Genomic DNA, 24,494 nt, shown 5'->3' on the forward strand with positions numbered 1-24,494 from the left:
CAGCAGTTGAACGGAATGGACAGTGTCTTGAAAGGAGGATATAAGATGAGCATCAACAAAAGCAAAACGAGGATATTGGAATGTAGTCGAATTAAGTCGGGTGATGCTGAGGGACTTAGATTAGGAAATGAGACACTTAAAGTAGTAAAGGAGTTTTGCTATTTAGGGATCACAGTAACTGATGATGATCGAAGTAGAGAGGATATAAAATGTAGACTGGCAATGGCAAGGAAAGCGTTTCTGGAGAAGAGAAATTTGTTAACATCGAGTATAGATTTAAGTGTCAGGAAGTCGTTTCTGAAAGTATTTGTATGGAGTGTAGCCATGTATGAAAGTGAAACATGGACGATAAATAGTTTGGACAAGAAGAGAATAGAAGCTTTCGAAATGTGGTGCTACAGAATAATGCTGATGATTAGATGGGTAGATCACATAACTAATGAGGAGGTATTGAATAGGACTGGGGAGAAGAGAAGTTTGTGGCACAACTTGACAAGAAGAAGGGACCGGTTGGTAGGACATGTTCTGGGGCATCAAGGGATCACAAATTTAGCATTGGAGGGCAGCGTGGAGGGTAAAAATCGTAGAGGGAGACCAAGAGATGAATACACTAAGCAGATTCAGAAGGATGTAGGTTGCAGTAAGTACTGGGAGATGAAGAAGCTTGCACAGGATAGAGTAGCATGGAGAGCTGCATCAAACCAGTCTCCGGACTGAAGACAACAACAACAACATTCATACTAAATGTAAACAATAATGGTCCTACAGTGATTTACTAGAGACATCAAAAGACTCTTCAAAAACAGTAATATTTGCTGATAATGCAAATCTTTCAAGTACACAGGAGAATAGTGAAACAGTTTTACAGCTTGTACACAGCAAACAGCTTAATCCTTAATCTTACGAAAACTCATATTAGCAATTCAAGACTAACAAAAGTGATTTACAGATTTACCCGAAGAAGAGATGAATGCACCAAAATCTTTTTAGTAAATGAATGTTCGTGTCTGAAATTTCGAGGCATCCAGATGGACAACAGGCTGTGGCGCCGTCGGCACGTTTATAAGTTAACCAAAATCATGGTTATGCCTGCTTTGCGCACAGAAATCTTTCTCATTATGTTGGCCTGTAGTCGGTATTGCTGGCATATATTCTATATTTTCACTTTGCACTTAACACTGCCCTTTGGCATAATTTTCTAGGGTAATGCACCTAAGATCATTAAAGTGTTTATTCTACAAAAACGTATTAGTATTGTAAAAAGTTGATAACCGAACAGAAGGTGTTTGAGGTTTCTAATAATAGTGAATTTAACATACATTGTAATAGTCACAACCACAGTACTTGGAGTTAAACTTCTTAGTAGACAATGCATCCCTGTCTGCTATTCAGAATGGACTTTTATATTCTGGTGAAAAAAAAAATCTTCTTCGTGGCAGGCGTCACGCATGAAATTGAAAACCACAAACACTCAAAATGAAAATAACCCGTCCTTCTATAATTTACTTGAATGTTTTTGACTCGGAGATGTCAATCCGGTTAACGTTAATATTCATATTAAATAGATTTTAACTTTACCAATACAGTGCTGATTGTGTTCTGTGTGAAGTACCTAACATAGACGACTAGTGGGAAGCGCTAGGTAGAAACAGCAGAGCTGATTAATGTAACGTGATGAAAACCGATTTTTTTCTTTCAAGGCATCTACTGTTTTAAAAATACCACGATAATAATTTGAATTAATCCATATCCCTGAAAGTCCTCCCTCAAAATAGGATTTATGAAACAGGGTGTATAAATGAATGAACGATTATTACCGTGTTCCTGAGGTATTCCTGAAACAATTTGAGGCCCGTCACCGTCCCTCAGCGTCTCTCCCGGAAAGGAAATAGGCTCCTTGTGAAGAATGTTAATAAAATCCCATGAACCACCATTCAGGTTTTATATGTATCGATCTCCAAAATGAGTAAACCCGTTATGAGCGCAAAAGAGCTCTATTTTTATTTAGACAATAAAATCATTTTCCCCAGTCCCAATAGGTGCCTACTTTCACTCTCTATCACCGAAAATTTTTGAATCCTTCGATAAATTTGCTGTAAGTCCTTATAACACGTCTAGACTTTTTTAAGCTAGTATGTACTATGACCTGTGTCCCTTGCGACATTTTGCAAATCATATAACACAATATTATTATCTGCCTAAATGTCTATTCTTGTACCACGGAGGCTATGCGTATCATGCAACCTTATCTCTTATATGTGTAATGAATACTTTCTTATATGGAAAACAACAGGTGCTGGCTGTCACCGAATACAAGTTCCAATGAAAAGGATTCCCATGTCGACAGCATTTCAATCATTTCTCTCCTTCCCAATCTCGGTACATTTAAATCTTGTTCATCAAGATGGATTACTTTTATCAAAAACTTATCTTTAAATCCGACTCTTCAATCTGGTCATTCATATTCTGCTCCAGATAATATTTCTGATGGTCTTTCATAAATTTGAATGAGTTGTTATCTAAAATGGTAGATACACAGACACTGATAAAGCTACTGATAAGGTACAGAGATGTATAAATAAGACATATCTGAAAGATTCATCGACAGTAAAGGCTTAACATAATCATGTTGGAGAAGACATCAGCACCTCCTGGCGCCAAGCCATTCAGTAAGAAATTGCATACTTACTATATGTCCAGTCTTACTAAACTTACGCGTTTTATTACCTCGGAGTTTCAGGATGGTCGTAACTTAAAATGAGTAGTCACCCCTGTCGGTATAAATTGCTTAAGATATACGAATAAAATAGCGTAGCTACTTCTTTGTTAAAGACCAGCGTTTTTACTCGGTATAATTTCGTTGCCCTGCAAACATAATTCACTCTATAGACAGTTTTGCAATGACATTAACTTGTTATACTTGGTGAATGCCGATTGTATGCATCAATGAAAATCGATTAACAATAACGTTTCTCTGTTGGGAGTGTTCGAGGAGCCGTCATTTGAGAGCTCATAGAAGGCCGTGCACTAGTTCATCTACGATAACGTTGTCCAGTTAAACCGAGTACGACGTTGCTGAAAATATTTTCCCAGCTTTCACTCAAAGCGGTTTTTCAGTAATTCTTTAATGAGATCAGAATTTTGTTGCTAACAGGACGCTGAGGGCATACGCAGATTGAATATCACAATACTGTGGTAAAAGGGGAAAATAAAAACTTAAAATTTTGCTTAACTGGACAAATAAACGAACATGTTCTGTCGGAGAACGACTGGGTAAGCTGTGGCTCAAATTTAGACTTCATCAAGATTTAACAAATATGTTGCAGAAGTGGTAATATGAGAGACACCTCGTGTGCAACCGACACGTGAACTGAATTACTCTCGGCTGCACGGAAACCATGTTTGAAATCTAACAGTCTGAAAACGCAAGAAAGTTCACTAAATCCCATTTTTTAATGTAACTTGCTGAAACTGCGTATGAGGCAAGGATGAAAATTCATATAAGGGGCAGTCAAACGATATTCGAACGCCCGCCACAATGGGACCATGGAATAGTTCCATTCAAAATTAATCACCGCATGCATTACGGTATTTATCCCACTGGGAGGCGAGACGGTCCATTCCTGTTTCGTAGGACACGGTCGGCCGCTGACGGATCCACAACCTCATCTTCTCTTAGACTCCCTCGTTCGATTGAAACCGACGTCCACCTATGTCTTTCTTCAGGTCGCCAAAGATGTGAAAATGACACGATGAAGGATCCGGGCTGTACGGAGGATGCTAGAGTGTTTTCCAACCAAATCGCTGAAGCGTGGCCTTCCCCCAACTGGCAGTGTGGGGGCGGGCGTTGTCGTCCGACAGGATGATTCCATCTGACAGCCTTCCTGGGCAATTTGACTTTGTGGCACGTCGGAGTTTCTGCAAAGCGTTTCCATATCACTGCGCGTTGGTTGTGGTTTCACGCTCGAAAAATTCGTCGATCAGAGGAAGCATCCTCTTGCAAGATAACGCCCGTACCCACACTGCCAATCGGACAAAGGCTAAGCTTCGGTGATTTGGTTGTGAAACACTGCGACATTCTCCGTACAAACCCGAACTTTCACCGTGTGATTTTCAAAATTTTGGCGACCTGAAGAATGACATGTGTGGACGTCGGTTTCAGTCGGACGAGGAAGTACAATAGTGGTGCGGTTGTGGATCCGCCGGCGGCCGACCCCGTTCTATGAAACGGGAATTAACCGTCTCGTCTCCCAGTGGCATAAATGTCTTAATGTGTGTGGTGATTACTTTTGGATGGAACCATTCCATGGTGTTATTGTAGTGTGTGTTTGGTTTTCATTTGACTACCTCTTATAATTTCGTAGGGAATATGTGAACACAAACAGGTAAAAACCACACGAAAACAGAAAATACAGGATCCGTATTTCGTTTCGATATAAACCCACAACAAATACTGATATTTGAACGCTGCATTTCTGAATATCTAAAATCTAGCCTCTGTCAGAATTACAGTAAACAAATAAATAAATGAAGAAGATTTTGATACGGCATAATATAGAACCTGTTTAAGTTCTAGTATGACTTTTGCGGTCCATTTTAACACCGCTGTGATAGATCACGAATCCTACGAGCAGAACACTGTACTGACAAAAATCGGAACGCAATCCGGCGTTACCTGCGTCTGCGTGCGGACAGACACCTAGAAGCCACTCTCCGCTACTGATTTGTCTGTCATCTGTCATAATTCTTTGGACGATAGCACGTTAGAGAGGCATTTATCTATCGGGAGTAAAGCTAACTACTCTGAAACAAAAAATGAAAGAAAGAAATTTCAACACCATATCGAATGAATTCGTGATTTTATCCAAAAGACTTCATCAAAGGCAGCGTACTACGCTAGATCCAGAGCTAAATACCGCCTAGCATTCTGGAAAGGGATGTCCTTTAAGGAATCTGCCGCTTTAAGGTTTTCTCTGTACAGATTCACTAGGCACTATCCCATTGCGAAATGCATGTGTCTTATCTTAAAAGTAACTTTTCGATATAGGTGACTGACAATGTTTCCAGAGTACTTCGACGTAAAAGAGAGGAAGATTGTGGTTTAAAGTAGCGCCGACGAGGAGTTCTTCAAAGACGGAGCATAAACTCTGGTTGTGGGGAGGATGGGGAAAGGGAGTCAACCGTGGCCTTTTTTCTGTAGGAACCCCCCCTCCCCCTATATTATCCGTTTTAGGAAAACCTCGTTCGGTATTATTTAATACAGCCGTCGTGCTTAACGTCCGATACGACGGACAGATCACCGTTAACTTTGTCAGAATATCAATTCGTGACACTTTACATAAAGGTCTGAGATTTAATTATAGCATGTTGCGCATAGCCAAGTGATCCGAAACTTTGCAAACCTAACTCTGTTCCAGTTGTTTTTATTTATTTATTTATTTTTTATTTATTTATTTATTTATTCATCCGTAGACAACGTGTGTTGTATGGATGTCGTCAACTGTATACATGGAATTGTAAAGTACTTGGCAGAAGGCATTCTCCATTGTACCACATTTCAATGTTTCTTCCCATTTCATTCACACACGCAGCATAGGACAACCAAATGCTTATATGCCTTCGCGAATTGTACTTAGCCGAATTTCACGTTTACGGCCCCTACGGTAGCGATATATATAACCCAAGAAATGTGACAGATTATGCCATAAAAACTGGTTTTGCTGTTTTCTAAGTACATTTCCTCAATATGTTGAGCTCTTTCTTGTTTTCCAGTTCAAAATTTGCGTCATTTCTGTAGCACCCTCCCACCAATCGAACAAGTATTCGAACAGTTTAGAGTCCCACATGAGTCGTTCATTTTATAAAACCAGCTGCAGTTTCCAAAATCATACCAATGACTCGAATTCTGTCATTTTTACGTCTAGAAACTAGACTCTGTAACCAATCGACTTGATATCCCCGAACGTTGCCACTTCCAGGTATTTCTACGATGTGGTTGACTCGAACTGTGACTGATTAGCCATACAGTCAAACATTTTTATATTTTTAAGTTTCACGAAGGACACAGTTTAACACTTTTCTATATTAAGAGTTGGGTCTATACCGTTTCAATGACTGGCTGAATATTATTACAGTCTTAAAGGGTAACAGTTTTTCACGTTGTTGTTATTGTTGTTGCGGCTTCAGTCTGAAGTCTCTCCATGCTATTCTATTTTGTGCAAGCCTCTTCATCTCCAAATAACTGCTACAACCTGCGAATCTGCTTGCTGTATTTCTCTCTTGGTCTCCCTCTATCATTTTTACTCCCCATATTTCCCTCCAATACAAACTAGTGATACCTTGATGTCTCAGAATGTGTTCTCTCAACCAGTCCCCTCTTCTAGTCACATTATGCCACAAATTTCTTTTCTCCCCAGTTCTATTAGCTATGTGATCTAGCCCATCCAATATTCAGCATTCTTCGTAGCATCACATTACAAAAGCTTCTGTTCTCTTCTTGTCTAAACTGTTTATTGTCCATGTTTCACTTCCATACAAGGCTGCATTCCACACAAATACTTTCAGAAAAGACTTTCTAACACTTAGGTCTCTATTCGAAGTTAACCAATTTCTCTCCTTCAGAAAGCTTTTCTTGTCATTGCCTTTCTACATTTTATGTCCTCTCTATTTTGGCCATCATCAGTTATTATGCCCCCAAACAGCAAACATTATCTACTACTTTAATGTCTAATTTCGAAATCTAATTCCCTCAGCGTCATTTGACCTAATTCGACTACATTCCATTATCCTTATTTTGCTTTAGTTCATGTTCATCTTATATCCTCCTTTGAAAATTAACTGCTCTTCCAAGTCCTTTGCTGCCTCTCAAAGCTGTTACTTTTTCTTCCTGGACTTTAATTCCTACTACAAATTTTTCTTTGTTTTCCTTTACTGTTCGCTCAATGTACAGACCGAATGACATTGGGAATAGGCTACAACACTGTCTCGCTCCCTTCTGCTTGCCTTTCACACCCCTCGACACTTGTAGAAGTTGTAAATAGCCTTTCGGTCCCTGTATTTTACCCCAGCCACCTACAGAATTAAAAAGAGACATTTCAGTCAACATTGTCAAAAGCTTTCTCTAAGACTACAAATACCATGAACGTAGGTTTGCCTTTCCTTAATCTATCTTCTAAGGTAAGTCGTAGGGTCAGTATTGCCTCGCGTCGTCCTACATTTCTCTGGAATCCAAACTAATCTTTCTCATGGTTGGCTTCTACTAGTGTTCCCATTCTTCTGTAGAGAATTCGTGTTATTATTTTGCAATCACGCTTTACTGAACTGAGAGTTCGGAAATATTCACACCTGTCAGCTCCTGCATTCCTTAGGACTAGAATTGTTATATACTTCTTGAAGTCTTTTTCATAAACCTGCTTACGCAAAGTCTGAAATTGCAGCCAACATATTCAGTTAAATCATTAACACCCAACATGATTAGTAGTGACCTTATCGCATTTCCCTGACGCACGTCCAAAATTATTTTCTGGAAGATTCCATTCACATAATATGTTGTGTTCTCCTGTCAAGAGAAATTCAATGTACTCTCCAATCTAGTTAGATATCCTATACGGAACTGTTTTCTTTTCTAATAATTAGTACAGCAATGAATCGAAAGCTTCTCCATACATTACTTTACCCTTGTTTATTTATGACGGGATGTGTCGATAGCCGTCCGGGTTGGCCGAGCAGTTCTAGGCGCTACAGTCTGGAACCGCGCGACCGCTACGGTCGCAGGTTCGAATCCTGCCTCGGGTATGGATGTATGTGATGTCATTAGGTTAGTTAGGTTTAAGTAGTTCTAAGTTCTAGGGAACTGATGACCTCAGAAGTTTAGTCCCGTAGTGCTCAGAGCCATCTGAACCATTTTTTTTATGTGTCGATAATTACTAACTGAGAGACCGAACTTGGTCAACGCTTAAAGAAGCAGCAGACAGCTGACACAATGAGATATTTATACACACACCACCATCTTTATTTCGACAAAAAAAACAAGATTAATTTTATAATTTGTCTGTTAATTCAATTTACTACTCCTGACATAGCATTCATGTGTCTTTTATCGTTTCGTGGATTCTAAATTTGGTAATATTCCTACAGAAACAGATTTTAATCATTATTAACCCCGAGGCTGTGTAAAAGAGAACCTCTCTACATCATCACCTGCTCTAGATACCTGATACGACTGCGTCGTATAATGCAACGCCTGCGCGATAGGCCTGCTGTGTAACGGCTACAATACATTTGCACCGCAGGCGGTTCAACCATACAGCACGTTGCAGGCCCCGTGCAATTACTGGCCCCACAGCCGAACAACCAGGTTTCTCCGGGGGAAAATTAGCTGTCAGTAGTTCTGGATTGAAAATAGTACTACTGTGTAGGATTATATGCTCGGGATTGTGTATAACTGTAACTATCAGATCACTGACATGTTTGTAATTTCGAACAATTGAAGAATACATTGACCAAAATTCCACAACATGTAATCATATTTTATATACTACAAATTGACACAATAGTTTTATTTACATCTTAAGAATCTGTACAGTATTGTCGACCCGAGATTGTTTACTTTATGTCTCAGTTTTCGCCTAAAAATCGATTGTTGATGCACTCCCGTACCAAATGACGTAGGACGCTAAACGGAATAGTCGGACAATCAGAACTGGTTTGAATTAAGATTAGCGGTAACTTACATCGCTCAGTACTATTTTTCGGATCCTTTTCTACGTTCCTTTCACTAATCTTAAGTTCAACCGAAGTCCTTTTACGGTAAACCTGACTATCATGTTTCAATGCATTTCTGTGAGGTTTAAGTGTGCTTATTTCCAATTGCCTAGTGACGCAGTTTTAGTTTTCCAGTTTCCTGCTCTACGTACAACATATACCAGGTTCTCCCCACCAATGGTTCACGACCGTGTAGCATAGTTTTATGGAATAAAAAATTTTGTTATATCCACACGTCTAAACTTTATAAGCTTATAAAACGGCGCACTGCACTTTTTAAGGTGAGTTGCAAGTAATTTCGAAACAGTCTGTACAAGACAGCGCCTGAAACGGCAGGCAGTTGTCAATTCTGCTTGCCGGTTATTTCAGCGGTGGTAAAACTTTGAACTATGGGTAATGGTGCAAAAATTTTATTTCTATTTCATGATGGAGAGCACTATTATCGGTAAAAGAAACAACCTAGAGCTTAAATTAGTAAAATAAAATTTCATCTTACATTATCTTCACATTTTATGTAAAAAAAAATTAATAGGTTAAAAAAAAGGGGGAGTAGCCTACCTGCATATTTCTGAATAGGGGCTTCATAGTTCACGTTGTCCCATATTTGCACCGCTGTATCATGTCTCTTACATCAAGTTTCACAATCGCATTACATGTTTTGCAGTTTCATTTTGACGAAGCAGTGTGACTGATACCACTTGCCGTTCAAGAACACCCTAATGCGTTTAGATAATTTTTAGCAAACACGCGATATTTAATCGACACTGAATGGACACAATGTTAGGTCGATTAAGCAGAACACGTATGCTCGTCGCCATATTATGTTCGGTTTGTCTTTCTTTAAAATGCCAGACTGTGGGTTTCCTTGTTGCTACGGAGTGCACTGCACCATTTATAGCTTTGCTCGATTTTGCGTACACATAGCACGTAATACTATTCACAACGCGCTTACTTCTGTACTTCTGATAAAGCGCGCTACCCGGAAATTCAAAAACAAATTTTGCTGTTTTTACGCGTCTTTCACCACTTTTCACAAATCTCACATAGAATGCACTATATTAAATACTGGTTGATACTATACGCTTCGCTTGGCCGTCCTTACCATTTGTTTTCTCAATTAGAAAAATACAGTCTGGGACAAATAAAAGTAGCCCTGAGAACAGAGTACCGGGGTGTAAAGGGAAACAAGAGAGAAAAGGAAATGCAGTACTAACCCTACTATAACAGATGTTGAAGGTGACCACCATTCATCTCTCGGCATTTTTGGGCCCTGGTCAGAAAGTTGCTGAAGATGGATCAAAACTGGACACCTGAGATTGCTGCAATCTCGTCCGAAACGTTCTGTTGCAGTTCTTGAAGCTACAAGGGTTGTTGCGACATACCTTAGACTTGAGGGCTCACCACAAAAAGTAAATCGCACGCTAACAGGTCAGGTGACCTGGGTGGCCAGCTAGGACCACGACTGTGTCAGCGCGTGAAGATTGTGTAAATGTGCTCCAAAGTTCGTCCGGCTGTATGAGCAGTTGCTCCATCCTGTTGGAGGTAACTATAGGTCCTTCCTTCTTCCGTTAATGCTCCCACAGATTCCTGTGCAATCGTATCCTCCATGAACATGACGTCAGACATCTAATTTTTCTAAGACTTAACTCATTCAAAGTAAATTACACTACTGGCCATTAAAATTGCTACACCACGAAGATGACGTGCTACAGACACGAAATTTAACCAACAGGTGGAAGATGCTGTGATATACAAATGATTAGCTTTTCAGAGCATTCACACAGGGTTGGCGCCGGTGGCGACACCTACAACGTGCTGGCATGAGGAAAGTTTCCAACCGCATTCTCATACACAAATAGCAGTTGACCGGCGTTGCCTGGTGAAAAGTTGTTGTGAAGCCTCGTGTAAGGAGGAGAAATACATACCATCACGTTTCCGACTTTGATAAAGGTCGGATTGTAGCCTATCGCGATAGCGGTTTATCGTATCGCGACATTGCTGCTCGCGTTGGACGAGATCCAGTGGCTGTTAGCAGAATGTGGAATCGGTGGGTTCAGGAGGGTAATACGGAACGCCGTGCAGGATCCCAACGGCCTCGTATCACTAGCAGTCGAGATGACAGGCATCTTGTCCGCATGGCTGTAACGGATCGTGCAGCCACGTCTCGATCCCTGAATCAACAGATGGGGACGTTTGCAAGACAACAACCATCTGCACGAACAGTTCGACGACGTTTGCAGCAGCATGGACTATCAGCTCGGAGTTCATGGCTGCGGTTACCCTTGACGCTGCATCACAGACAGGAGCGCCTGCGATGGTGTATTCAACGACGAACCTGGGTGCACGAATGGCAAAACGTCATTTTTTCGGATGAATCCAGGTTCTGTTTACAGCATCATGGTGGTCGCATCCGTGTTTGGCGACATCGCGGTGAACGCACATTGGAATCGTGTATTCTTCATCGCCATACTGGCGTATCATCCAGCGTGATGGTATGGGGTGCCATTGGTTACACGTCTCGGTTACCTCTTGTTCGCATTGACGGCACTTTGAACAGTGGACGTTACATTTCAGATGTGTTACGACCCGTGACTCTACCCTTCATTCGATCCCTGCGAAACCCTACATTTCAGCAGGATAATGCACGACCGCATGTTGCAGGTCCTGTACGGGCCTTTCTGAACACAGAAAATGTTCGACTGCTGCCCTGGCCAGCACATTCTCCAGATCTCTCACCAACTGAAAACGTCTGGTCAATGGTGGCCGACTAACTAGCTCGTCACAATACGCCAGTCACTAATCTTGATGAACTGTGGTATCGTGTGCATGGGCAGCTGTACCTGTACACGCCATTCAAGCTCTCTTTGACTCAACGCCCAGGCGTATCAAGGCCGTTATTATGGCCAGAGGTGGTTGTTCTGGGTACTGATTTCTCAGGATCTATGCACCCAGATTGCGTGAAAATGTAATCACATGTCAGTTCTAGTATAATATATTTGTCCACTGAATACCTGTTTATCATCTGCATTTTTTCTTGGTGTAGCAATTTTAAGGGCCAGTAGTGTATTATCAACGTGTGTTCTGCTTTTGGGCGCAAAGAGGAAGTAGTTTTACCGTTGTTCACCATACTGTATATCGCACGTGTAGTTGTACTCACGAGCAGCACAGTTCTTTTAAATTCTCAACGCAACATTGGAATGTTTGTTCGCCCACGCGCTTTATTAATAGTGATACTATACGCTGATCTTACCGGATATTGCAGCCAGTTAAAGGTAAATGGTAAATTGGAGGAAATAAGTGGAATTGCTGGTATTGGGAAGTTTACGCTTTCGTCTCGGTTCATCACTTACCAATCCATTTAAAATATTTTACCTTCATCTGGTACACTATTTTGTATATTGCTAATTTTTTGTTGAACTGCGTCACTAAGTGTAGTAGTTTCTGCCTACAAGAGAAAATTTTATTGATAAGATGTTCCTTTGTTTTTAGTACGTTGCACAAATCACAGGTTAAGACGTATTTTGCCGGCGTGTGCGTCAGTGCCATATGTGCCGTTTCCAAGTTCTATTCTAGAACATCCGAAAACATATATGTATATTCGTAAAAACTCGGGAAATTAGAGACCAATCTTGAATGTTTTCCCTTGAAAAATACGTTGATACGAAAGAGACAAAAGATGTCCAGGGGACCACCATGATGTGATGGTAACCACTTCAAGCACTGATATCTGCACAACCACGGCAGTTACTACGGCACAGCCACTACAGTGATCAAGGGCAGCACCATACACAAAACTTAGTGATTGGTGGTCGGTGGTTTGGGAATTAATTTTACAGTGCACACACTTGTCACTGCCGTTTTTATTTATACACTGCAGGGCAAATATGCAAAACCCTCAAGGATAAGGTTATTTTATTGACGCGGCATAACAGGTGGTTCTTCGTTGTAGTCGTATGTGACGAATTCAGACCAAACGAAACACACACGTCACAATAACGGGCGCCCAAACAGTCGCATCAGTCCACCGTCTACCACCCTCTGGCGGCTATGTAGACGCGTATCCTCGCATGCAAAGTAGCGAATGGTCTCCTGTGATAGATTATTCCAGACATCCTGCATCTTTCGTTGCAGTTCAGTAACGATTCTTGCAGAGTAACGAGATCGAGTAAGTTCTCGCTTCATCATGTTCCACACGTATTCTACTGGCGAGGGACCTGGCGATCTTGCTGGCCAGAAGAGTTATTGTACAATATGTTTGCAGCAACCGCATGTGGACATGCATTGTACTGCTGAAAAAGCATACCACCTTCCTGTCGAAGAACCGGCAGTAACATGGGGACAACAGCGTGTGCAGTGTAGTAGGCACTGGTTACTTTACCCTGCAGAAACATCAGATGATGACCCCTCAAGGTGTGAAACCTGCTGTAGGACTTGTGTGTCATGGGGGAATACATTCCATAATAGGCAGCTTAGCCTACCAGGTCTACACCGTACATGTGTATGTTCACTACTAGCATGCATACAGAAACCACTCTCATCACTCAAGACAACAGTGTGCCATTCCGCTCTCCAGTCGATTCTTTCACAACACTACAGTAGCCATGCTTAGTGGAGACTCGGTAACAGTGGTAGCCTGGCCAGGAACACACACGGTCTTCGTCCTGCTGCAAGCAGATGATTCTCAAAGGTTCTTGGTGACACAGCTGGTGCAAAATGTGCCTGGATTCCTTCCCTGAACGATGTACAGTCAGCCACTTCTGCTCACACGATGTGTTGATGTCTGTGTATGTCTGTACTATGTGGATGTCTATGAGTGTGGCAATGTTCCACATATCACTGCTGAAAGCAGTGACCCACTACCAACACACTGTGCCCAAAATAAGCATCAATCTGTTGACAAACACACCCAGCTTCCAGCAGGCCCACAATGTGAGCCTCTTCAAATGGTTGAAGTTGTTCTACAGGTGTAGGTACTCTTCATCAGGTGCAGGTACCCAACAATTATGTCACGAAAACTGTTCATTTCTAAGTTCAGCACAATTACCATCTGCAAGGGGTACACAGACAGGCATCCTGAGAGCCAGCTCATCATTGATGACTGTGACAAATGTTTCATTAACACTAAAATGACTCAGTATGCACATATTATACTCTGGTGCCATTGAACACAGTCCATAAGGGTGGTGTATTTTTTTCTGACAGTGTATTAGTGAGCTATGACACACAGGATCTACACATGCTGCTGTATTGCTACCAGGTTTAAGAGCTGTATATCAAGGGGGGCTTCAGGATTTGATAAATTAAAAGTAGACCAGCTATGCTGTATTTAAAACCCTCTTGTCTGAAGGACTGCACTTCATTGAATGCTGCATTCTTTTATTACTAAAACTTTCATTTCACAATTTGGTATCATGAACTAATCTGCTATTCTGGATGCAAAAAACTGACAGCAGTGGTGTGAGAAAATATGAAGAGACTGCAGACATACACTCACAATGAAGATACGTGGCAGGATGCTATGAACTGTAGCACTGATGTGTACAAAATAGTTCTATGACTCTTCCTGAAGAATCATTAAAAATTGAGATGCCGACCTGACACATTAGTAACAGGAGATACTGAAAGTTCAAACATAAGATATGAGCATACATTACACTACACGTCTGAAAAGTATGTAGACATTCAGTGTCATTTGTTCCACAGATGGCGTATTTTACAACTTTTATAGCATTTGTCTTTGGGGACATCTTTTCACCAAACTCCATACAGGTGAAACTGACTTTTGTTTCCATTCTTATCTGACCATTTTTATCTAACCACGAAAGAAGTCATGAATTATCCTGTGGAAGACTACTCACAAAGTTTCAAGAACAAGTATTAAGAGAATAATCTAGAGATATGCTTCATTCACCTGAAAACTGCTTTAATAAGGACTGTGCAGAAAAAATTAGATAAATTACACCACACACACAAGCATTTAGGCAGTCATTATTCACATGATCCATATGCAACTGGAACTGGAAGGAACCAAAACATGTGTTACATGCTATGTATTCTCTGCCACCACTTGACATTGGTTTGCAGAGTGTGTAATATGTAGATAGGTATGAAGAATCTTTCTGAAGCTTGGTGAATAATTGGTGGGTGAAGTGATCTGCTACTGAGCTGATGCTGTACTCTAGCCAAACAATAACTGGGGAGTGTGATAAACATTGGGACTTTGAACAGGCCACTCCAACGAACCCATGCAATCTTTTTCAAAACTATGAGGGTCTTTGCTTTTTTATAGGGGGTTTATCATGCTGATATATAAGAGATGTTACTACAGTGTGGGAAGTATGCTATCATCTAAATATGTTTATAAACTCATGCAACCATTCTGCTCTCAATTAGAATTAGTACTATGTCCTTATGCTAGGAATAACATCCCCAGATATTCACACCACATCCACCTAATTTTACTACTGCCTTCATGAACTAAGATATAATTCCTTTCACCAGGTATCTGCCATATCCATGTATGATCACTTGAGTTCCATATTATTTACCACTCCTATTTCAACTGCTCTGCTGACCAAAGGTCACCTTGTTTGAAACACACTAAACAAAATCATGTATTTATTCTTATGGTCAGTGGCTTCTGGTTCCTGAAATAGGCTGTAGTTCCTATCTGTTTGATTTCTCAGACATTCTAAAGTGATAACAAAAATTATCACCTCCCACATGTTTCCATTTTATTCTTAGTTGTGGACCAATGTTGACGAACACGGAGAAGAGTGACTTGGTAATCATCAACAGCAGGAACAGCATAAAATACAGGAGGCAACTGAGACTGTGTGATATCTCAACAAGACAACAATGCTAATACATAATGTGACACTCGGGGAACATATATCAGGTGGCAAACAAAGTATTTTAGTCTCTGTTTAAGTTAAAGAGATAATGAAGTAAGCAAGAAGTGGCACAAAAGAGAAAGCATACTTGTCCCTTGTAAGAACTCATTTGTGCTCTTCTTCAAAGATATGAGGTATTTTGCCAAAATATGTACCAAATAAGCTAAAAGGAGTGCAATGGAAAGAAGGAGTCAGGATTGGTATAATTTACCTGGGGATATTCTTGGCACTTCCTCAGAAGGCATCACCAGAGTTAAATGTGATACACAAATGGTCAAATGCCCAACAAAAAGAAAATCGGGATAACTGTCAATTTCATAGTAAGTAGTAAAGTTTTCATAATAAAATGATATTATGAAGGGTAAATTGCTGCAAAATAATGCAGAGTACTGTGAGGCATACTAATGTTATGTTCTACAATTTGACAACAGACAAACTGTGGGCTAATATGAAATGAGTTAATGGAAAAATAAAATCATTCAACTTTTGAAACCACTCATTTCATCACACTGATTTATTCTGATAGAAAACAGATCTATGATGCCAGTGTACTGAATCTACATTATATATCATCACATTTAATGTCTAATGTATAAAAAAGTGTATTCAATCAAGTCTTTGGAGAATTTTCACCCATTAGAGAGTTAAGTCCCTTTCTTGTTTTGTATTGTGTAACTAATATTTTGAAATTCTTTTGCAGCCTGCTTTCCAATAAGGTATGCTGTGGCTGTGTTGGGGTTCCTTGGAATTGCTTTCCAATACATGCTAAAGGTCACACTGTCAGTAGCGATTGTGGGAATGGTATCCAAACCTGACAAGGACGAAGATGCAGTTCTTGATGATACATGTCCCATCACAGTGACTAACACAAGCTCAAGTTCACAGGTAAACCTCATGCTTATTTCATACAATGGAAACTGAAGGGAGCTCCTTCTTTTCTTTATTGATCACTAACTAATTTCAAGGTGGTGTCTGATTGATAATTTATCCCAGTTTTATACTAAACAAATACATTATACTAATAGACAGAGCTCTATATTATTATTTAATTCTCAGTTGACTGAACACAAAACTCAATTACATACTGGCTTTTTAATTTCCCCTCCAGTTGACTAAATGAATTTTTGAGTAATTCCATTCTTGAGCAAGCAGCATGAGCTGTCCATCAGAGAAACTGGGTCATCTCAAATTCACTCCAAAGTACTTCATAGACTGCCCCTGTGGTTTATTGATTGTCATCAGGAACACAAGTCTCAGTGGAAAGTGCAATCTCTTAAAGTTAAAAGGGAAATCTGTTGGAATGAGTGATACCTATAGGATAAATATTGTTTCACCCTTTCCCTTTATTGTTATGACTGCCAGTTGTATTAGATTCCCCAGTGTTTTCTTTACTGACCCAACTGCATAACTAGAAGTGTTACAGGTACCTTTGTGCCATAACCTTGTTTTTTTTACCAAGTTTGCTGAAAGTTTTTGAAACAAGCAGATGTCAGATCAAGATCCATCCAAAGATTACCCTGGAAATGTCATTCACATTTGAAAGAGACTGTTTACAAAACTCTCATTTGACCAATTTGTGAGTATTGCTCCTCAATTTGGGACCCTTGCTAGAGACTACTAACAGAGAAGATCCATATAACAGTGGTATGTTTAGTCATGAAGCCGTTATTATTATTGTTATTTCAATGTTCTGACACTTGATTTATTATTTTGCCTTCTTGTTTCGCAGTACAATGTTGTTAAGTCTGAATTATTACAATCACTTAATTTTTTACACTCTTTTAAACATTCTTTGTTCATGAGCAAACCAATCTTGTAACACACAACACATTCTGAAGACAGCAGGATGAATATTTCATGCAGACAGATGACCAAAGAGTAATGTCCAGTAGTCAAGCAGAATATGACTACCGCTTCTCTTCTCAATCCATCAGGCACTACCATTTGATACATGAGATTTTTCAGGTCTTTCCCTCACATGAAATTTTATTGGAACTTTATAATTCTTTTTGAAATGTGTTAATAATGTGCTTCACTGCAAAATACAACATTTTAGTTTCTACAGCCCGTTTAATTTTTGTGCCCTTCTTGGCTAGAAAATCTGCTTTTTCTTTACCATCTAAGCCACGGTGAGATGGTACAAGCACAACAGTGCCATGTAGATGTTCATGATATTCCAGTGGGAAATTTATTTATTTATTTATTCATCCATAAACAAATTTCTTTCTATGGATTCATCATTATACATACATACGTACATTATTTTGTCACATAAGATAATGAAAGACAAGCTATATACAATAAATTCATAATATATATATGTATATTACACACACAATTTATCATTGAATTACATAGAGAGGCATTATGCACATTTGAAAGTTAACTGTTGAGATTCTGAAAGCATAAATTCTTTCACACACAACTCTTGAAGTGATCATGACACGAAAATCAGAAAAATTTGAGTTCCTACATATGCTAACAACAGTCATTCTTCCCATGCACCACTAACAATTAGAACAGGAGGAGGAGTAAATCATTGTGGTTCTGGAAGTGTACTCTGTCAGTCACCAAAAGGTGGTTTGTGGAGTGCAGGTGTAGATTCTCAACATTTAAGATACAGAGGACGGGATTCAAATGTGCCACACTTCTCCTTAAGGTGTTGAATGTGAAGAATATCACAAAACTGCAACTACAAACGAGAACACCAATCACATCCACAATGTTATACTGGATGATCAGTATTAAATGTGTATGAATTAACTGACATCATAGGTACATGACAAGAGAAGGTTTGGTGCAGATTACAAAATGGATCAGTTAAGAGGAAGCTTTGTGAGAATGAGGGGGGGGGGGGTTACATTTGTTGAATACTGGGAAAAAAGTTGCAAAACTAAGGTATTAATAGCACTTGTTCCATTCTGGAAAGAAATCAGTACTTTTTGTGGATAAATTGTATCAGTCAGAATATTTGTGAAATGTGTATTCCATTACACAAAGGGGATTATTCTACATGATTATACTGCATACAGTAAAACAACAACTGGTGGATACCATGCAAGCATTCTAGGGGAACTGAATGTGAAAAAATGCTAGACAAAATCTGGATTTCAAAAGAAGAGACTGTCATTCCTCAGAACAATGTATTTGCCTCAAAGATACTTTGGAAATGGGAAAATTGAGTGACCTATAATAAAAACTGATGGAACTCCCACCATTCACATCAGATTTTTCTTCCTGTGATTTCCAATTACTCTCACATCTAAAGAAATTAGTGGCTGGAAATCCAGTGATAAGATTATGGCAGTCACAGTTGGTTATTTTGCAGACATTCTATAGTAAAATTTCAGGGATGGAATCTACTTACTGGAAAAACATTTGAGAAAGTATGCTGACCTAAAAAGTGTATATTTTGAATAATATGTGCATATTTAACCTAAAAATGCAGTACTTCCCTAGCTGATCAAGAACTTTTCACCTTGCTCTCACAAAGCCAAGCAAGAAATTAAAATTTGGTTGTTTCTTACCTGACTGAACAACCAACTCATTATAAAACTAAAAGAATTACTGAAAACACATATGCATGACATTTATGCTATAAATCATTTGTAAATTCCATGGAATAAAGAAAAAAATGAAACAAAAGTATACAAATATTTAGATTCCGACATGCATTATTTAAATGTTAATGGTTTGCTTCCATTTATTTCTTTGTAGACACAGGTCGATATCATTATTACTGTCACTCACACAGATTTGAATATTATTTTTCTGTGCCATTGTGGTGTTATTATTTTGGTTTAGTCTAACAATAGTGTGTGTGTGTGTGTGTGTGTGTGTGTGTGTGTGTGTGTTTGTGTGTGTGTGTGTGTGTGTGTGTGTCTAAGGCCTGCTTTTTTCTGTATGTTTGTATCTGGGCATCACTGAAATAACGTTACCATGAATTAATGCTGTTGGAGGAAGTACCTGTTAACGAAACCATTCTTTTGCAGACTGGAGAATTCGATTGGGATGAGGAAATGCAAGGTCATATTCTGTCTTCATATTATTATGGATATGTGGCAATGCAGATAGTTGGTGGCCACAGTGCTGCAAAGTTTGGTGGGCGGTGGGTGTATGGAGCAGGACTCTTTGCTGCAGGGCTCCTCACACTTTTGGGGCCACTAGCAGCATATGCTGGGCCTGTAGTCTTCATGGTCTCACGCATCGGTGTTGGACTTGCTTCTGTGAGTAAAGAAATTTCTTTGAATCAGAAAAAGCTGTGCTGGTTTTATGATTTAAATGTGCCACATAAAAAAGAATTACAGCAGAGTTCCACACTAGTCGATGTGCTGGAATATTCAAGTCACTGCTTTTATCATATTAAGTGTTCATTTAATTCTACTGCAAAGAATTTTCCCTAAGACATTTGTTTAGTGCTTCTCCTAAGCCTAATATTATGAGTAAGAATTCCAAGATTGATAAGATGTATTTTTGCACTGTATCAGATACAGGCATCCTAATATTGTTATACCTCCAAATTCATTGAAATGAAACATCTGTAACTAGGAAATAGTGAAAGAGTAGCATCTAAATGATGAATTCAGCTAATCTGCAAAGCAATTCAATAATGAAATGGTTTCTCCTGTTCCAACAATCACCAAGTATTTAGGTAATTAATGACCCCCTGTTGTCACATCAAAAATTTCAGTTAGACTCTATGTTTAACATGAGTAAAATTAACTGTGTCATTATAACAAAACCATATAAAGTTAATTCATTCATTCATTCATCAATAGTTTTTCTGTGCTGATTTTCCTGGATCCCAAAGAGTGTTATACAGGATGTTTCATTTAGTGTCTAAACAGTAATGTCTACTACACGTGCTAAAAGGTCATTTTTATTAATTTGAAATCACAGAATAATAGGAATATTTTGGGAGTATTTTGAGTAAGTATTCATGTTTAATAAATGTCTTTAACAGAATAATTCAAAGAAAATGTTCAAGAAAGGACCCCATTGAAACAAAGGTAGGAAAATATGAATATTTCAAATACTGTCACACCTATGAGCATGCTATTTATCTACATTGTGTTCATTTTAACTGAACACACTGAAGTATCTCAAAAACTCCACATCAGATCAAAGAAAGTTATAATTCTAATGTGTTTGTCTCAGTGCAGAACATCCAATGATACCATACTCGATCCCTCATTCCACCCTGTGTGTGGCTGGAAGGAGGCAACTGTTTCTCATTGCAAATTATGATTCTATGGCAAAATCTACATACTTTTGTTTGAAGCATTTTCTTCAGTTCACCACAGAGGGCACTGTAATTGGAGAAATAGAAATGGATACGTAATAATAATTTATGACATACTACTCAAATACCCTTGAATACCCAATAGCACATGGGTCCCCACCTCCATGCTGCAAGGGTAGGACAAGACAGTATTTCATAATTTCTAATTGGAAACACCATTCACAATGTTGTATTCCTCCAATATATTGAGTTGGGGACTACTCGACGTGCCTCTTCGGCCATGACTCGAGACAAATGCTGCTCTATTTCTTCAATTAGAGGAAGTGTTCAAACAAAGTACTGCCACATTCAATACGCTTAGTGATCCAATTTTCAAATGACCATATGCAGGACAGAAGCATATCTTTGGGAATGTCAGCACAGGTGTTTCTGATACAGTCGACCATGACCTCACTGCCTGTTGGCACTTGCTGGTACACCTTATCTTTTAAATATCCCCACAGAAAGAAATCCTGCGAAGCCAAATCTGGTAACCTAGTGGATCAGTTAATAGGCCCATCTCTGCTGATCCACCAACAAGTGTAAACATGATCTAATACCTCCCATGCTTCAACTGAGTAATGCACTGGGCAACCGTCATGCTGAACCCACATATTTTGACAAATGTCGAGGACACCATCCTGCAGTAGTACCAGTAGTTCCTATTCCAAAAACATTTGATACTTGCATCCATTCAACATCTTGTTGATAAAATATGGGCCAATAAATTTGTTCCCCATGATGCCACACCTTATGTTAACTGACAAAGGATGTTGATGATCAGCTTGCCATAACCAATGGTGATTGGCTACATTCCAGTAATGCATATTATGCCAATTAATATTACCATGTTTTGTGAATGTAGACTCGTCAGAAAATAGTTCCTCAACAGAGAATGTGGGTGTCATTTGCGTTTGTTGAAATGCCCATTCACAAAAAACTACTGAGTTATTGAAATTGGCCACATGAAGTTCTTGACGCAGTAACACATGGTGTGGATGATTCTTATGATGATGCAATATTGTGAAAATAATACCTATGGACATATCGGAATCTCAGTGTAATTTCCGGATGCTTATGAGTGAGTTGGTGCACTCCCACTAGTACAGCTATTTTGTTTGCTTCTCCTGTAATGCGTATGCTTCATTTCCTTTTGTCAGTGTTACACTGTCACCAGAGATAAAGGTACTCACAACCCTGTAAATGAACAAATGAGACTGGGCTTTCTGTGTAAAATGCTCTGTATATGAGGCAACAGCAGCCCCGACATTTCTCCTATGTTCTCTGTAAATCAGGATCATTTCAGTTTTTCTTATGTGGTTGCAACATTCATCATCCATTTGTGCATCTGTTCAGATGACAGGTAGTTGTGCAGACAATAAACTCTGCACAAGTATTGTAACATTTAGAGCCACTACCTGTTCTATGTCTGCACAGTACTTCAGCTTTGGTCACAGTGTACTGTCTGTTATGATATGCAGTAGTTCGCTACACGGCCATGGTGGCATGTCGAGTAGTCCCATGTTCGATATGCTGGAGGAATATAATGTTGTGAATGGGGTTTCCAATTAGGAGAGATGAAATACTGGCCTGTCCTACCCTTGCAGCATGAAGGTGAGGTCCCACATTCCACTGGATATTCATGGGCCATTGAGCAGCATGTCGTAAATTGCAAAATGGTGACTGTGTGGTGTGCAATGTCCAGTCACAGGATAATTAGTGTGATATTCCTTGATGGCATGGTGACTACCAAATGGTATGTGAAGATTTTGCAAGATGATTTCATCCCCATTATCCAAAGTGACCCTGAGTTTTGACAAGAGATGCTTCATGCAAGACGGAGCTCGACCCCATCAAAGCAGGAGACTGTTTTATGTCCTGGAGGAATGCTTTCTGGACTGCATTCTGACTCTGGAGTTCCCAGAAGCCACTAGTATGGGCCTCAATTGGCCACCATATTCTGAGTATCTGAACACATGTGACTCCTTTTTGTGGGGCAATATCAAAGATAAGGTGTACTGCAATAACCCTAAAACCATTGTTGAGCTGAAAACAGCCATTCAAAAGGTCATTGACAGCATTGATGTCCTGACACTTCAGCAGGTTAAGCAGAATTTTGCAATTCCAGGTCAAGCAGAATTTGCAATTCACCCATGACACATCATCACCAATGGTGGAAGGTATATCAAACATGTCATAACCTAGATCCAAATATCTGTCACAACTTTTACATGTTAAATAAAATGTGTGCATGCCATAGTTTGTAATTAATTTTTTTTCATATAGTTCAATAATTGTCACCCTGTAAGTGATCCTTTTTTCAGTATTGGTAATGTACAAACGTGATGTGAGAAATTGATAAATCTAATGTAACTGATAGGTATATTTTCAACATAACACTGAAAAATAATTATTTAATACAAAATAAAGGATGTACAGTGTCTGAAATATAAGCATACAAAATCACACAAAAACTAACAAAAAGTAACACCAACATTAGCAAAAAATAACAGAAAAGTTTGCTAAAAATAACACCAAAACTGGCCATAAAATAAAACAATATTTTCCTGTCCCTTTTCACAACATTATATTGGAAAAATGTTGCTACAATATCATTTTCAGTTGTGTATAATTAGACATATTAACTTGTTTCACATAAAAATTAATTTTAAACATAATACTGAAAAATAATGAAATTAGACAAAAATAAGGGGAGTTATATGGTATGGTAGCCCTCTAACCCCATCCAGGAAGAACATTGCCATTTTTACCTGAAGGGTGTGCTTTAGAAGATATAAGAGCTGGGAAGTTTTGCCCTCTAGAAATTTCTAGAGCATTCTAGAAGATTTGAGAGTGTTTAAGAATGTTCCAGAACATTTGAGAGAATTCCACAATATTCCAGAATGTTCTGGAATGTTTCAGACTGATCCAGGATGTTCAGGGATAGTGTGGAACATTCAGCAAGATTTCAGAATGTTTGGGAACATCACAGAACATGCCAGATCATTGTTGAACATTCCAGAACACCCTCAAATGTTGTGGAATGTTCTGGAACATTGTCTGCCATTTGAAGCCTTTCTAGTATGTTCTGGAATTCACCCTGGTGGGGCTACCCAGTGGTAGGGGTATAAAGTAAGACCTGTCGCAGGTTCAAGCATCAGTTTCTTATCAGTGACAAAGATATGAACTGAAAAACTAGTGCAGTGAATAAATAAAAACAAACAGTGAAGTGTGAGTAGTCAAAGTGATACAATGACTGCATATAAATCAAGTGTGAAAAATTTGTAAAGTGTACTTAGTGTATTTGTTAGTAAAACATTTATTTTATGTATACTTTAGTCAATGCCCAAATGTAAAAGAGGAGGAACTCTTGCCAGTTCTGAATCAAAATGGCAAAAACAAAAAGAACAATGAAAAAACAAAACAGACAAAGAGTGCGAAGCATGTTTAAATTCCCAACAAATAACAATGAGCACCATGAAAAGCAGGAAAAAAAACAACAAAATGAACAGATTGAAGAATCAATAATTGCAACACAGTCTTGTAATAAAGGACTG

The 24,494-nt window shown here is 39.1% G+C and overlaps 1 protein-coding gene across 1 annotated transcript in view; it reads left to right on the plus strand.

Annotated features, from left to right (window-relative positions):
• Positions 1-2,619: 2,619 nt before the first annotated feature.
• The window catches only part of LOC126094472 (sialin-like), a 53,027-nt gene continuing 31,152 nt past the window's right edge, over positions 2,620-24,494 (plus strand). Inside the window, exons 1-3 of the mRNA XM_049908862.1 lie at positions 2,620-2,669; positions 16,357-16,541; positions 19,649-19,882. Of these exons, the coding sequence (XP_049764819.1) occupies positions 2,627-2,669; positions 16,357-16,541; positions 19,649-19,882 (462 nt within the window). The 5' untranslated portion in view covers positions 2,620-2,626. The remainder of the gene's footprint in view (positions 2,670-16,356; positions 16,542-19,648; positions 19,883-24,494) is intronic.

Source organism: Schistocerca cancellata, chromosome 8 (genome assembly GCF_023864275.1).
Source record: "Schistocerca cancellata isolate TAMUIC-IGC-003103 chromosome 8, iqSchCanc2.1, whole genome shotgun sequence".
NCBI lineage: Eukaryota > Metazoa > Arthropoda > Insecta > Orthoptera > Acrididae > Schistocerca > Schistocerca cancellata.